Source organism: Oncorhynchus mykiss, chromosome 23 (assembly GCF_013265735.2).
Source record: "Oncorhynchus mykiss isolate Arlee chromosome 23, USDA_OmykA_1.1, whole genome shotgun sequence".
In the NCBI taxonomy this organism is placed as follows: domain Eukaryota; kingdom Metazoa; phylum Chordata; class Actinopteri; order Salmoniformes; family Salmonidae; genus Oncorhynchus; species Oncorhynchus mykiss.
This window is the reverse complement of record NC_048587.1, coordinates 52799163-52817151: the sequence shown is the minus strand read 5'-3', so window position 1 is coordinate 52817151 and position 17989 is coordinate 52799163. Positions and strand designations below refer to the sequence as shown.

The following is a 17989-nucleotide window of genomic DNA, read 5'->3' as shown; positions in this document are numbered from 1 at the left end:
AATGATAATTTGATATATATATATATATATATATATATATAGGATAAGTGATCAATGTAAATAAAAATCAACTTGACTAAAATAAATCAGCCTGTCCAGTCTGCCATCTTGTTTTGAGCTGTGATTACATCTCAACATTACAATAACGGGAGGTTAGCATTTTTGCAGGGGTATGACATTTGTGCATCTAACCTTCTCACTCATCATTATTCACGATTCATTCAGGACTATCCCTAATCATGGTAGCATCCACATGAATGTATTAGTGTTTAGAAACATATATTCTTATTTACAATAAAAGTCACTTCAAAATGTCTCAAATTATTTACCATGTCATTATCTAATGGGAACAAAATAATGTGAAACACAAGCAAAGCATACTCCAAGAAAGGTTCAAATCTCACCTTGTAAGAAACGGTTGTAAACAAGCGGAGGTGTAGTCATATTTTAGGACCCAAACTCAGGTACTCATGATGTCTTTCCTATTCAACTAAACGGCATGAATAAGGCTTGAAATGACTTCTATTTTTTGTAAATATATTATAATCAATTTATAAAACGACTAAGATTTCACCTTCCTTTATAACTGTAAACTACATATTTGTATGTATAGTGTTAGAGAAAAAGTGCATATTTTCTAAAGGTTTCTCTTGATCAAAATATCTGCCCCCATCACTGTGATTTTATATGGTTATATTTTTTTCCGATTTATGTTAAACCTTATCTACCTACATATTCTGAGATATGGCTCTTTTAGTCTTTCTTCGTAGCTAGAGAACGCATTGGACGGACACGGTATGGAGCGCATGAGATGCAGAACCAGACTAGGCGACAGCCTACAATTGAAGAGCCTACAAACCAACATGGTAGGGTTTTATAGTGAAGCTGAGGAAATATTCTACCCTACGCCCTCACAAGAATGTCACAATGTCTCTCACTGCTAAAACATTGTATAACATTGTATTATCAAATTTGTAGGCCAGACAGGTAGTGGCTGCAGGATGCCACGATATTAAATGGACACCGTAATCTGACGCACTCGGGTTTTGATTTCTTCAGAGTCCTAAAGTGCCCTAATTTTTAGAATAAAGTCGATTTGTTTATTTAGCTCGTCTACTTGATATCATAATTGTAATGATATAAAACGTGTGTATGAAGTAGGCCTCACAAATATGTTGATTATCACTAGGTTTATATTCCAGGTGTAGGAATTAATACGTAGAGAACCTGCGAAAACGACCGGCGCTATGACCCCGTTGCGCCCGATCCCCAGCAGCGATAAACGGGTAAGTGATATACGGGATCCTTGAGACGTCCATACCCTAAACCATAATTTAACCATAACCCTTACCTAACCATTTAAAATGTCAACGGGGTAATTCCAGAGGTGGGACGTCCCAAGGAATCCGGATAGCACGGACCGTTTTACGCGAGCGAAGAGGACACAGTGGCATAAATCAGCAGCTCAGAAAATAAAGAGATCAAAATGATGCTGCTGCTGGTGAAAAGGGATTAAACGGAATAAATCTTTCGTCAGTGGAAAATCCAGCGTTCACGAGGTTACTGTTCCAGTTTTCTGCAGTGATGTTTTTGTAACCAGTGCATTTTATCCGGGTTTTTGGTCAGGTTGGCGTTTTAATGACGAATGTATCGTTTTCAATTTCCATAGGAAAACACTGGATGCACGCAGCCTAAAACAATACCGTCGTTTTTTAAATTCTCTTCTGCTATTCAATTCTAGTCGGCACGGCACATAGGCTCACCGTCTCCCAACATAATTGACTGTCAGTGAGAACGGATCAATTTGTGCTGACAACCGAGGAAAGGAAAGGCAAATATGTCGTTGCTGAGCAGCGGTTGTGATGCTTGACTGAACATGATGAAGACCGATTCCTCATCTTCCAAAAGCACCGGCTCCGGTTCGACGTTGAGGAGCCCATCCCCGCACCGGAACGCATACGAGGCAGGGATGCAGGCGCTGAGGCCTGCCAAGGACAATGCTGCAAAAGGCGATCATATGCAGGAAGGCCCCCGTGGCCGCAGGAGTTATGGCTCCAATGTGCACCGTATCAAGAACATGTTTCAGCAGATGCAAGGCCCAGGGAGCACATCTCCCTGCCTGGAGGGAGGGGAGGACCCAGAGAAGACTACTGAGAGAGTGCGTCTCTCCCTCCCCAGAGCCGGTAGCCTGAATGAGAATGTGGACCACAGCGCCTTGCTGAAGCTGGGATCCACTGTTTCAGAGCGGGTTAACCGGTTCGACCCTAATGCCAAAGCGGAGAATGGGCAGGCTCTCCAAGCTTCTTCACCCAGCTACTCCAAGTTGCAGGGGACGCGGAAGATTTTGGAACAACAGAAGGCGGCCCAGCAGCTGGAGCGGGAGAAGCAGGCTGCTGCCACCAACCGGGTCCTGCTGAAGACAGAGCAGAGCTCGGGCATCCAGGATGGCAGGCTGGACATGGTGGCGCGGTTCAATGGCAGCACAGAGTCCCTGGACAGCCTGGACACCACCGAAGCCGTGTCCCCCACCGTCTCCCAGCTCAGCGCTGTCTTCGAACGGGCCTCAGAGCTCCGCAACAACCTGCATCGCCTCTCCTCCACACCTCCGCTGCCCTCCCGGGGGGTGCAGCTCAACTCTAAAATCATCTCTAAGAGGGCGAACCGGGCTTCTGCCCTCCCACCAACCAGCCAGGAGGAGGAAGGGGGTTGGTGCCGCAGCCAGAGGGACCAGGATGGACCTCCCAGAAGCCTCAGGGCCTCATCCTCCTCCACCTCCGATGGCCAAAGCGGAGGGCAGAATGGAGGCCACAGTGGCCCCACACTCCCTGAGCCCAGAGAAGGCCGGGATAAGACTGGGCCCGACTCTGGGTCCCAGGCCAAAATTGAGGGCCAGTCTGAGGATCGTTCTGGCGACCTGGAGCCCAGCAGCACCATAGTTAAATCTGACATCCACCACTTCTCTCTGGAGAATGGCGAGAACAGTACAGAGAGAGAGGCCCAGGTAAGGGAGACCTCTCCCAAGGGCACTAGCAGTGAGAGGGGGAGGCAGGGTGGAGATGGAGAAATTGGCCAGGGGGGTACAGCAGAGGAGGGGGAAGAGAGGACTGTAAAGGAGGATCAGTCAGGGGGAGAACAGGTGGCTATCAGAATGTACAGCGCAGTGGGGGAGGACTCTGGAGGGAGCCAGCAGGATGAGGAAGTGGAGGAGGATGAAGATGAGCCATACGAGCCCGAGTCCAGCTGTCATGAGAAACCTGGGCTGCCTGAAGAGGAGGACCCTCCACCCAGCCGGAAGATCTGCTTCAGCACGGGGCCTATCAAGGTGAGTTCACACTCACCTTATTGTAGAATAAACACCCACTCACACACACATACATACATACATACATACACACATACACACATACACACGGCCCCCCCCAAACACACACATACATACACACACGCACCCACACACGCACACAACCACTCACTCGCACACATCCATACACGCACGTGTGCACACAAACACACACAAACACACACACACATACACAACCTCTCACTCACTCCCACACACATGCACACACTCACACACACACCTATGCATTTACACACACAAACACACAGTACACAACTTTTGCGCTGTATTCAATTATATTTAGTACTTCATATGTCTCCCATCTTTACAACCAGTCCTTATGTAGTATGGCCCTACCACAGATTTCATATGTCTCCATCTTTACAACCAGTCCTTATGTAGTGTGGCCCTACAACAGATTTCATATGTCTCCCATCTTTACAACCAGTCCTTATGTAGTGTGGCCCTACAACAGATTTCATATGTCTCTATCTTTACAACCAGTCCTTATGTAGTGTGGCCCTACAACAGATTTCATATGTCTCCCATCTTTACAACCAGTCCTTATGTAGTGTGGCCCTACCACAGATTTCATATGTCTCCATCTTTACAACCAGTCCTCATGTAGTGTGGCCCTACCACAGATTTCATATGTCTCCATCTTTACAACCAGTCCTTATGTAGTGTGGCCCTACCACATATTTCATATGTCTCCATCTTTACAACCAGTCCTCATGTAGTGTGGCCCTACCACAGATTTCATATGTCTCCATCTTTACAACCAGTCCTTATGTAGTGTGGCCCTACCACATATTTCATATGTCTCCATCTTTACAACCAGTCCTTATGTAGTGTGGCCCTACCACAGATTTCATATGTCTCCATCTTTACAACCAGTCCTTATGTAGTGTGGCCCTACCACATATTTCATATGTCTCCCATCTTTACAACCAGTCCTTATGTAGTGTGGCCCTACCACATATTTCATATGTCTCCATCTTTACAACCAGTCCTTATGTAGTGTGGCCCTACCACATATTTCATATGTCTCCATCTTTACAACCAGTCCTTATGTAGTGTGGCCCTACCACAGATTTCATATGTCTCCCATCTTTACAACAAGTCCTTATGTAGTGTGGCCCTACCACATATTTCATATGTCTCCATCTTTACAACCAGTCCTTATGTAGTGTGGCCCTACCACAGATTTCATATGTCTCCCATCTTTACAACCAGTCCTTATGTAGTGTGGCCCTACCACAGATTTCATATGTCTCCATCTTTACAACCAGTCCTTATGTAGTGTGGCCCTACCACATATTTCATATGTCTCCATCTTTACAACCAGTCCTTATGTAGTGTGGCCCTACCACAGATTTCATATGTCTCCCATCTTTACAACCAGTCCTTATGTAGTGTGGCCCTACAACAGATTTCATATGTTTCTATCTTTACAACCAGTCCTTATGTAGTGTGGCCCTACCACGGATTTCATATGTCTCCCATCTTTACAACCAGTCCTTATGTAGTGTGGCCCTACAACAGATTTCATATGTCTCCCATCTTTACAACCAGTCCTTATGTAGTGTGGCCCTACAACAGATTTCATATGTCTCCATCTTTACAACCAGTCCTTATGTAGTGTGGCCCTACCACAGATTTCATATGTCTCCATCTTTACAACCAGTCCTTATGTAGTGTGGCCCTACCACATATTTCATATGTCTCCATCTTTACAACCAGTCCTTATGTAGTGTGGCCCTACCACATATTTTATATGTCTCCCATCTTTACAACCAGTCCTTATGTAGTGTGGCCCTACCACATATTTCATATGTCTCCATCTTTACAACCAGTCCTTATGTAGTGTGGCCCTACCACGGATTTCATATGTCTCCCATCTTTACAACCAGTCCTTATGTAGTGTGGCCCTACAACATATTTCATATGTCTCCATCTTTACAACCAGTCCTTATGTAGTGTGGCCCTACCACATATGTCATATGTCTCCATCTTTACAACCAGTCCTTATGTAGTGTGGCCCTACAACAGATTTCATATCTCTCATCTTTACAACCAGTCCTTATGTAGTGTGGCCCTACAACAAATTTCATATGTCTCCATCTTTACAACCAGTCCTTATGTAGTGTGGCCCTACCACATATTTCATATGTCTCCCATCTTTACAACCAGTCCTTATGTAGTGTGGCCCTACCACATATTTCATATGTCTCCATCTTTACAACCAGTCCTTATGTAGTGTGGCCCTACAACAGATTTCATATGTCTCCATCTTTACAACCAGTCCTTATGTAGTGTGGCCCTACCACATATTTCATATGTCTCCCATCTTTACAACCAGTCCTTATGTAGTGTGGCCCTACCACATATTTCATATGTCTCCCATCTTTACAACCAGTCCTTATGTAGTGTGGCCCTACCACAGATTTTATATGTCTCCATCTTTACAACCAGTCCTTATGTAGTGTGGCCCTTCCACATATTTCATATGTCTCCCATCTTTACAACCAGTCCTTATGTAGTGTGGCCCTACAACAGATTTCATATGTCTCCCATCTTTACAACCAGTCCTTATGTAGTGTGGCCCTACAACAGATTTCATATGTCTCCATCTTTACAACCAGTCCTTATGTAGTGTGGCCCTACAACAGATTTCATATGTCTTCATCTTTACAACCAGTCCTTATGTAGTGTGGCCCTACCACAGATTTCATATGTCTCCCATCTTTACAACCAGTCCTTATGTAGTGTGGCCCTACCACGGATTTCCTTCAAGCCATAGATTATTATATGCCTGGTCATTTCCCCACTCCCCTCCCTCTGCCAGTAAACATTACACTCAAAAGTTCCAAAATAATAATAATAAAATAATTATGTCTATATACAGTGTTGTAACGATGTGCAAGTAGTTCAAGTACAAAAGGCAAAATAAATAAACATAAATATGGGTTGTTTTTACAATGGTGTTTGTTCTTCACTGGTTGCCCTTTTCTTGTGGCAACAGGTCACACAACTTGCTGCTGTGATGGCACACTGTGGTATTTCATCCAGTAGATATGAGAGTTTATCATTATTGGATTTGATTTTGAATTATTTCTGGGTCCAAGTAATCTGAGGGAAAATTGTGTCTCTAATATGGTCATACATTTAGTGGTCAGAACGTTGGGCCAGTAACCGAAAGGTTGCTGGATCGAATCCCGAGTTGACAAGGTAAAAATCTGTCGTTCTGCCTGAGCAAAGTAGTTAACCCACTGTTCCTCGGGCGCCGAAGACGTGGATGTCGATTAAGGCAGCCCCCCACACCTCTGATTCAGAGGGGTTGGGTTAAATGCGGAAGACACATTTCAGTTGAAGGCATTAATTTGTACAACTGACTAGGTATCCCCTATTTCCCTATTGGGCAGGAGGTTAGGAAGTGCAGCTCAGTTTGCACCTCATTTTGTGCGCAGTGTGCACATAGCCTGTCTTCTCTTGAGAGTCAGGTCTGTCTACGGCAGCCTCTCTTAATAGAAATTCTCACGTGAGTCTGTACATAGTCAAAGCTTTCCTTAAGTTTGGGTCAGTCACAGTGGTCAGGTATTCTGCCACTGTGTTCTCTCTGTTAAGGGCCAAATATCATTCTAGTTCTCTTTTTTTGTTAATTATTTGACACTTTGGAAATAATTATCTTTTTGTTTTCTCATAATTTTGTTGGGTCTAATTGTGTTGCTGTTCTGGGGCTCTGTGGGGTCTGTTTGTTTTTGTGAACAGAGCCCCAGGACCAGCTTGCTTAGGGGGCTCTTCTTCAAGTTAATCTCTCTGTAAGTGAGGCTTTGATATGGATGGTTTGTGATTCGCTTCCTTTTAGGTGGTTGTAGAATTTAACAGCTCTTCTGGATTTTGATAATTAGCGGGTATCATCCCAATTCTACTCTGCATGCATTATTTTGTGTTTTATGTTGTACACAGAGCGTATTTTTGAAGAATTCTTCATGCAGAGTTTCATTTGAAAGTTTTTCCCATTTTGTGAATTCTTGGTTGGTGAGCGGACCCCAGACCTCACAACCATAAAGGGATTATATAAGTAATTCAAGTATTTTTAGCCAGATCCTAATTGGTAAGTCAAATTTTATGTTCCTTTTGATTGCATAGAAGGCCCTTCTTGCCTTGTCTCTCAGATCGTTCACTGCTTTGTGGAAGTTACCTGTGGCGCTGATGTTTAGGCCGAGGTATGTATCGATTTTTGTGTGCTCTAGGGCAAAGGTGACTAGATCGAATTTGTATTTGTGGTCCTGGCAACTGAACCTTTTTTGGAACACCATTATTTTGTCTTATTGAGATTTACTGTCAGGTCCCAGGCCCTTCTCTCTCTCTCTCTCTCTCTCTCTCTATCCCTCTCTCTCTATCCCTCTCCTCTCTTTACGCTCTCTCTCCCTCTACTATCTCTATCTCGCTATCTTCTCTCTCTCTCTCTCTCTCTACTATTTCTTTATCTACTCTCTCTTTATTCTCTCTCCCGCTCTATTTCTCTACTCTCTCTCTTTACTCTCTCTCCCTGTCTCTCTACTATTTCTCTATCTACTCTCTCTTTACTCTCTCTCTCTCCCTCTCTCTCTACTATTTCTTTATATACTCTCTCTTTACTCTCTCTCCCTCACTATCTACTCTCTCTCTTTACTCTCTCTCCCTGTCTCTCTACTATTTATTTCTCTCTCTCTACTCTGTAAATCATTGTAAGGGAGGAACAAAGAGGCAGAATAATTAGCGTAGCTTCTCACATTGTGTGTCGGGATATTCTGACTGGCGCTACAAAGTATTAACTTAAGGGGGCTGAATAATTTTGCACGCCCAATTTTTCAGTTTTTGATTTGTTAAAAAAGTTTGAAATATCCAATAAATGTCGTTCCACTTCATGATTGTGTCCCACTTGTTGTTGATTCTTCACAAAAAAATACAGTTTTATATCTTTATGTTTGAAGCCTGAAATGTGGCAAAAGGTCGCAAAGTTCAAGGGGGCCGAATACTTTCGCAAGGCACTGTATATGGGTGGCAGTAATGTACCTACAAAAATGTTTTGCAAACTGCCATTAAACTCCAAAGAAGAATAAGTGGTTGGTTTATATGGGCTGGTTGGTGGTTGGTTCATGCTCATGTGCTTTAAGTAAGTCACGGTACATCACTAGATGAGGAGAAGTCATATTAAGGATTTCTCTCTCAGCATGGTAGAGAAGTAGCCCTGATATGGCTGTAGACTCCATTATCCAGAATTAGCATGCTTCATTTCCTGCTGATGGGCTATCAACTGATGGGCTATCAACATTGTATTCAATCTGGTTAGCTAGGCATATGGTAGAACATTCACACCTGACATGATTACCTCTATTTACCAATGACATTTATACTCATGTCAGACAGAAGGTGTGGTATGTTACCTGTAAAAAATCTAAGGCAATCTTTACATGACCAACTTAAAAAAAAAATAGTTACCACTTATGTGCAGGTAGACCCGTTTCTACATATCAGTGGGTAACTTGAACATTTGGAGGGGTGGTGGGTGTTGTTAAACCATGGGGGCTGTTTACGGTTCAACATAGGGAGGTGTTAAACAATGGAAGTGTTAATGATTTACCTGCAAAAAAACAGAGAATGATTCACACTGACCTGATACCTATAGAGAAGAAGATGACCATTCACACAGACCTGACACCTATAGAGAAGATGACCATTCACACAGACCTGACACCTATAGAGAAGAAGATGACCATTCACACAGACCTGACACCTATAGAGAAGAAGATGACCATTCACACAGACCTGACACCTATAGAGAAGAAGATGACCATTCACACAGACCTGACACCTATAGAGAAGATGACCATTCACACAGACCTGACACCTATAGAGAAGAAGATGACCATTCACACAGACCTGACACCTATAGAGAAGATGACCATTCACACAGACCTGACACCTATAGAGAAGAAGATGACCATTCACACAGACCTGACACCTATAGAGAAGATGACCATTCACACAGACCTGACACCTATAGAGAAGAAGATGACCATTCACACAGACCTGACACCTATAGAGAAGATGACCATTCCCACAGACCTGATACCTATAGAGAAGAAGATGACCATTCACACAGACCTAACACCTATAGAGAAGAAGATGACCATTCACACAGACCTGACACCTATAGAGAAGAAGATGACCATTCACACAGACCTGACACCTATAGAGAAGATGACCATTCACACAGACCTGACACCTGTAGAGAAGAAGATGACCATTCACACAGACCTGACACCTATAGAGAAGAAGATGACCATTCACACAGACCTGACACCTATAGAGAAGAAGATGACCATTCACACAGACCTGACACCTATAGGTAAGATGACCACCATTCACACAGACCTGATACCTGTATTTTGGTTACAAGGTCTGTGAAAATGCAGGAATCAAGACAGTCTTTAGGTGGCTTTTATTTTTCCATGTTTTTTTTGTTTTTTTAACCTCCAACCGCTTTCAGATATACCAAAACCTTGGTATAAAAATGCAGGCATGATAAATTAGTGGGATTTTGGTATGTGTATGAAAGGGATAGTGCATTTACCCAGAATTTGATTAGGTGAAATGGTGCTGCCAAAGTAAACAGAATCTACAGTAAACAGAATCCACAGTAAGCAGAATCCACAGTAAACCTATCAATAATATATAGAAATCTGAAGTGGGATTATTATTATTTTTTAAATAGATCTTGCCTCTCCCTAAATAGCAGGAAGCAGATTGTACAGTCAACTTTCCAGCCAGTTCTTGACTATGATGACACTGTTTACCAGATTGCAGAAGCCACTGCTCTTAAACCATTGGATGCTGTCTACCATAGCGCCCTTTGCTTTAACACAGATGACCGTTTTAATACTCAACACTGCGTCCTTGGGGCTCCCAAGTGGTGCATCTCAGTGCTAGAGTTGTCACTACAGACCCTGGTTTGATCCCGGGCTGTATCACAACCAGCCGTGATCGGGAGTCCCATAGGGTGGGGTACAATTGGCCCAGCGTCGTCCGGGTTAGGGGGTGGGGGGGGTTTGGCCAGTGTAGGCCGTCATTGTAAAATAAGAATTTGTTCTTAACTGACTTGCCTAGTTAAATAAAGGTAAACAAAATAAATAACAAAAAATTAATAAACAAAAAAATCCTGTATCAAAATGTTGGCTGGTCCTTAAAATCATGTCGTTACTCCCTTTTTGTTTTTCAAAGCTTTACTACACAAACTCCCAACTTCCCTAACTTTGTTGTTAAAGTGTAAAAAAGAATGAGCTCTCACGATTGGTTAACTCTTCAGGTCCCTCTGGTCTCCACCAATTTAGGTAAATTCTCCTTTAGTGTTAGTGCGCCCCCATTGTTGGAGTAACCTGCAAAATTCCTTGCAATTTGATTCCCTGGTGCCGCTAGGGCAGTTTAGGACTTTGGTGTTAAATTAATTTATTGAGGATTGCAGTTGTTGATCATAGTGGTTTATTTGTTGAAATTTTAGTATTTTCTTTTCATTATTTTTGTTTTATTTGGAATGTTCGTTTTATTGATTGTGAAAATATTTGTACTCAGGGCACCATTGTGAATGAAACCCTGGTCTTAATTGGGTTCCGAATAAATACAAGTAAAAAAAGATGCGTATATATTATAGACATACACCATACGCTATTGGAGACAGCATAATAAGACGGAGGTTACAGCCAAGCCGTAACCAGGCAAGGAGGAGAGAAGTTGATTCAGTGTCTCTCTACTGACTGGGAAGTGTAAGGATCTGAGAAGCATTGTACGATTCTCTGCTACCCCATCTCAGTCTCCCTGCTCTGTCATGGCATGCGTCCCAAATGGTAACCTATTCCCTATAGGGAGCACTACTTTTGACCAGGGCCTATAGTCCAAAAGTAGCACACTGTGTAGGGAATATGGGGGCCATTTGGGATTTAGCCCTGTTCTTTGCAATCCCAGCTCAGTCTCACTGCATTGCCCTGAGGTCTCCAGAATTCACAAGGAGAGAGAGAAGCCCTGACTTGATACTATTAGGTCACACATGTCTACTCACTCACTCACTCACTCACTGAACTAAAGAGTAAACATTACACATTATTGTAACAATGTGAAAATAGTTGAAGTAAAAAAAAGAAAATGAATATACGTTGTCTTTACAATGGTGTTTGTTCTTCACTTGTTGCCGTTTTCTTGTGGCAACAGGTCACAAATCTTGCTGCTGTGATGGCACACTGTGTTATTTCACCCAATAGATGTGAGTTTATCAAAAATGTATTTGTGCAATCTGAGGGAAGTACTGTATGTGTCTCTGATATGGTCATACGTTTGGCTGGAGGTAAGGAAGTGATGCTCAGATTCCACATAATTTCATGGGCAGTGTGCACATAACCTGTCTTCTCTTAAGAGCCAGGTCTGCCTTAAGCGGCCTCTCTCTCAATAGCAATGCTCTCAATGCTCACTGAGTCTGAACATAGTCAAAGCGTACCTTAGGTTTGGGTATTCTGCCACTGTGTACTCTCGGTTTGAGGCCGAATAACATTCCAGCAGTTATCTTTTTGTTTTTCTCATGATTTGGTTGGGTCTAATTGTGTTGATTCCAGTGAATCTCTATCTCTGTGTACCATTCTCTCTCTTTCTGTCTCTCTGTGGTAAAGGAAATGCTCATGCTTGGCCATTTTTGTGAATATTTCCCCCTCATTGTAACCATGCTCTCCCACTCACCCAGACGCCCACACACAGGGGTTGTTGTGGTGACAACCGTTGAGGTCTGTGTTAAATGTATATATTTTTTTCTCTTCTAAAACTGGCACAAGCAGCATCACTGGTAGAGTTCAGTTCACACTACCTGCTTTGTTCACTGTTTCTAACACCCTGCTTTCTTTCTCTCACTCCCTCTCTCTGCCACCATTCTCCTGTTTGTTTTTTACAAGTGGATAAAAATAGCAGCATTGTGATCACCCCAGACAGGCCTCTCCTTTGGGCTGTCTGCTTGTTTTAAACACAGGAAGCTGCTCTCCAGCTCCTCATTTCTTATTGATTGATTTATTTGGTTGTACATACTCTATATTTCCTGTTTATACATCACTGCATTTAAGAACTGTTCTCTCCTGTTCTCCCGGTACAATATGCTTTTGAATTATTGAGCCTGATATTGATTGGGAGATTTTTTGTTGTTGAGATAATCTCATTTGAATTTGTACCACTATGTCAACCAGTGGCAGAATTCACCTGGCTTGCCCCCTCCAACTATCGTCCCACCTCGACCATCCTTCCTCAGTCCCCTCTCTCTGAATATCTGCAGCCTACACAGTGACAGCACATAATAATCATAGTCAGTGCTGCTTCAGTCACGAACACACATCACTTTTTTACGCTCTCTGCAATTCAAGCAAATAACGAATACAAAAATAGTATTTGATGCAATTATAGCCCAGTAGACTTTGTTGACTAGAAATTGAAATGTGTTAAAAACCCATTTAGCAGGTAGAAATTGTAGTATATTTGCAGCATTAGTAAAATGGAGGGTCTTTACTTGGACCACCAGGGAAGCCAGGGTGATGTAATGCAGCACAATGTGGCCAGCTATCCTAAAACTGTCCATACCATGAATCTATTAGCCAGTCATATGTAACACATTGCATCCAGTGAATATATTGGCCAGTCATATCTAACACACTGTATCCAGTGAATATATTGGCCAGTCATATCTAACACACTGTATCCAGTGAATATATTGGACAGTCATATCTAACACACTGTATCTCGTGAATATATTGGCCAGTCATATCTAACACACTGTATCCAGTGAATATATTGGCCAGTCATATCTAACACACTGTATCCAGTGAATATATTGGCCAGTCATATCTAACACACTGTATCCAGTGGATCTATTGGCCAGTCATATCTAACACACTGTATCCAGTGGATATATTGGCCAGTCATATCTAACACACTGTATCCAGTGAATATATTGGCCAGTCATATCTAACACACTGTATCCAGTGAATATATTGGCCAGTCATATCTAACACACTGTATCCAGTGAATATATTGGCCAGTCATATCTAACACACTGTATCCAGTGGAACTATTGGCCAGTCATATCTAACACACTGTATCCAGTGGATCTATTGGCCAGTCATATCTAACACACTGTATCCAGTGGATCTATTGGCCAGTCATATCTAACACACTGTATCCAGTGGATCTATTGGCCAGTCATATCTAACACACTGTTTCCAGTGGATCTATTGGCCAGTCATATCTTAGACACTTAGACTGTATGCCTCTTTTGGCTGCACCATATTAGACTGTCTATGCCTCTATGGGCTGCACCATATTAGACTGTCTATGCCTCTATGGGCTGCACCATATTAGACTGTATATGCCTCTATTGGCTGCACCATATTAGACTGTATGCCTCTATTGGCTGCACCATATGAGACTGTCTATGCCTCTATGGGCTGCACCATATTAGACTGTCTATGCTTCTATGGGCTGCACCATATTAGACTGTATATGCTTCTATAGGCTGCACCATATTAGACTGTCTATGCTTTTATAGGCTGCACCATATTAGACTGTCTATGCCTCTATTGGCTGCACCATATTAGACTGTCTATGCCTCTATTGGCTGCACCATATTAGACTGTCTATGCTTCTATAGGCTGCACCATATTAGACTGTCTATGCCTCTATTGGCTGCACCATATTAGACTGTCTATGCCTCTATTGGCTGCACCATATTAGACTGTCTATGCCTCTATGGGCTGCACCATATTAGACTGTATGCCTCTATGGGCTGCACCATATTAGACTGTCTATGCCTCTATGGGCTGCACCATATTAGACTGTCTATGCTTCTATGGGCTGCACCATATTAGACTGTCTATGCCTCTATGGGCTGCACCATATTAGACTGTCTATGCCTCTATTGGCTGCACCATATTAGACTGTCTATGCTTCTATGGGCTGCACCATATTAGACTGTCTATGCCTCTATGGGCTGCACCATATTAGACTGTCTATGCCTCTATTGGCTGCACCATATTAGACTGTCTATGCCTCTATTGGCTGTGTCACACAGCTCAATGCACACTACAGTACAGTCCTGCTGCATGCAGCCACTGTGTGGTTTCTATATGTGAAGAGCACTACCTCAGATTAGTGCATCTAAAGACCTTGTTACGTAACGCTGCACACTAGTGGTTTCTGGGGATGAGTCACTAATCGATGACTTCTCTTTTCTGACAACTTTCTTTAGCCCATGACAAAGTGCAATACCAATATAGTACAGCAGGAATAGTTTATGTAAGCACAACAGGTAGGCTACATCCTCATTTGGTCTTCTTCATACAGTTCTCCAATGCCTGTGTTGTCCTTTCTTACCCATATGGAGTTGAGTCTCAAATGGCACCCTATTCCCTATGCCATTTCAGACTCACACATAGTGTCATTCAGCTCTGTGGCTGACCTTGTTCTCGTGCTGTGGTAATGCCCACCCAGGGTCACCTCGGCTTGGCTAAGCTCAATGTGACACAGTGCTGACCAAGCCTGCCCTGCCTGCAAAAACACATGCTCTGCTCCTCACCGTTACCATTACAAAGGCATCCACTTTCTTGGCTGGAATAGGGATGGCTGGATGGAGAGGTGACAGGATAGAGGGGTGGAATAATGGAGGGATGGCAGGATGGATGGGTGGAATAATGGAGGGGTGGAATAATGGGAGGGGTGGAATAATGTAGGGATGACAGGATGGAGGGGTGGCAGAATGGAGGGGTGGAATAATGTAGGGATGACAGGATGGAGGGGTGGAATAATGTAGGGATGGCAGGATGGATGGCTGGCAGAATGGAGGGGTGGAATAATGGAGGGGTGGAATAATGTAGGGGTGGAATAATGGAGGGATGACAGGATGGAGGGGTGGCAGGATGGAGGGTTTGCAGAATGGAGGAATGACAGGATGGAGGGATGGCAGAATGGAGGGGTGGAATAATTGGAGGGGTGGAATAATGGAGGGGTAGCAGAATGGAGGGGTGGCAGGAGGGATGGTAGGGTAGAGGGATGGTAGGGATGGCTGGATGGAGGGATAGCATGGTGGAGGGATGGTAGGATGGAGGGAAGGATGGTAGGATGGAGGGAGGCATGGTAGGAGGGAGGGATAGTAGGGGAGCATAGTAGTAGAGCGTTGGGCCAGTAGCCGAAAGGTTGCTAGAGATCAAATCCCCGAGCTGACAAGGTAAGAATCTGTTGTCCTGCCCAAGAACGAGGCAGTTAACCCACTGTTCCTAGGCCATCAGTGTAATTAAGAATTTGTTCTTAACTGACTTGCCTAGTTAAATAAAGGTAAAATAAATGGATGGAAGGGTGGTAGGATGGAAGGGTGGTAGGACAGAGGGAGGGATGGATAGTGGAGGGATGGATAGTGGAGGGATGGTTGGTTTGATGGTCGGTGCTCAAGACAGCATGGTAGCAACACAACATGGTACAAACATTATTGGGCAAAGACAACAGCACGAAGGGCAAGCAGGTAGAGACAACAGTACATCACACAAAGCAGCCACAACTGTCAGTAAGAGTGTCCTCGATTGAGTCTGAATGAAGATAAGCAGACAATAATAGTGGTGTGGTGGCTGTGCTTTGGCAAAGTGGTTATATCCTTCCTGTTTGGCCCTGTCCGGGGGTGTCCTCGGATGGGGCCACAGTGTCTCCTGACCCCTCCTGTCTCAGCCTCCAGTATTTATGCTGCAGTAGTTTGTGTCGGGGAGCTAGGGTCAGTTTGTTATACCTGGAGTACTTCTCCTGTCCTATTCAGTGTCCTGTGTGAATTTAAGTGTGCTCTCTCTAATTCTCTCTTTCTCTCTCTCGGAGGACCTGAGCCCTAGGACCATGCCTCAGGACTACCTGATGACTCCTTGCTGTCCCCAGTCCACCTGGCCGTGCTGCTGCTCCAGTTTCAACTGTTCTGCCTTATTATTATTCGACCATGCTGGTCATTTATGAACATTTGAACATCTTGGCCATGTTCTGTTATAATCTCCACCCGGCACAGCCAGAAGAGGACTGGCCACCCCACATAGCCTGGTTCCTCTCTAGGTTTCTTCCTAGGTTTTGGCCTTTCTAGGGAGTTTTTCCTAGCCACCGTGCTTCTACACCTGCATTGCTTGCAGTTTGGGGTTTTAGGCTGGGTTTCTGTACAGCACTTTGAGATATTAGCTGATGTACGAAGGGCTATATAAATACATTTGATTTGATTTGAATGAAAGCTCTTACAATATTTGATGATGACATTTCTGATGACATGTGCACCACCAAGCCAGAACAGTAGGCTATGGTATGTAGGGGAAAGGGACCAAATGATTAGGGTGAGGCACATGGGCTACTAACAGCTTATTTCACAACATACACCCAGTATTACTTTCTGAGCTGAAGTATACTGTACATACAGTTGAAGTCGGAAGTTTACTTACACTTAGGTTGGAGTCATTAAAAATTGTTTTTCAACCACTCCACAAATTTCTTGTTAACAAACTATAGATTTGGCAGAAGTGGGTCAGAAGTCTACATACACTAAGTTGACTCTGCCTTTAAACAGCTTTGAAAATTATGTCATGGCTTTAGAAGCTTCTGATAGGCTAATTGACATAATTTGAGTCAATTGGAGGTGTACATGTGGATCTATTTCAAGGCCTACCTTCAAACAGACCCCAGGGATACTTCCAAAGTTGTGGTGAAATGGCTTAAAGACAACAAAGTTAAGGTATTGGAGTGGCCATAACAAAGCCCTGACCTGAATCCTATAGAAAATTTGTGGGCAGAACTGAAAAAGCATGTGCGAGCAAGGAGGCCTACAAACCTGAATCAGTTACACCAGCTCTGTCAGGAGGAATGGTCCAAAATTCACCCAATTTATTGTGGGACACTTGTGGAAGGCTGCCCAAAAAGTTTGAACCAAATTAAACAATTTAAAGGCTATGCTACCAAATACTAATTGAGTGTATGTTAACTTCTGACCCACTGGGAATATAATGAAAGAAACAAAAGCTGAAATAAATCATTCTCTCTACAATTATTCTGACTTTTCACATTCTTAAAATAAGCTGGTGATCCTAACTGACCTAAGACAGGGAATATTTACTCTTTCTTGTGGGCAAATTTTGTCATGAAACTCTGTCATCAAGTCCAGCATTCTCTGGATTTATGGTGCTTTCAAGACAACTGGGAACTCTGAAAAAAACAAGACTGAATCATGATGTCAGTGATCTTCAGGTTGGAGCTATAAAAAGAGTCCCCAGTTCCCGACTTGGAATTCCAATTTGGATGACCATTCAAAATGTATTTTCCCCATTCGGAGCTAGTTTTTTTCCGAGATCCCAGTTGACTTGAACTCACTGAAATCTGAGATTTCCCAATTCAGAGTTTCCAGTTGTTGTGAATGCAGCAGATGTCATGCTGGTTGATAACACGGCCAATGTATTCAACCATTTCTGGCCCATGGTGTTGCATGTGAATGTTTATCCTTTTAAACTTGGAAAAGAGACCCTTAAACCCAGACTTGGACCACACACTCTCTCTACTGAATAGCAGGCTAGTGATGGC

At 43.4% G+C, this 17989-nt stretch overlaps 1 protein-coding gene across 1 annotated transcript in view; it reads left to right on the top strand.

Annotated features, from left to right (window-relative positions):
* The first annotated feature begins 1145 nt into the window (after positions 1 to 1145).
* The window catches only part of LOC110503032 (neurabin-2), a 40856-nt gene continuing 24012 nt past the window's right edge, over positions 1146 to 17989 (top strand). The window contains exon 1 of the mRNA XM_036960786.1: positions 1146 to 3322. Coding sequence (XP_036816681.1) covers positions 1877 to 3322 — 1446 coding nt within the window. The 5' untranslated portion in view covers positions 1146 to 1876. The remainder of the gene's footprint in view (positions 3323 to 17989) is intronic.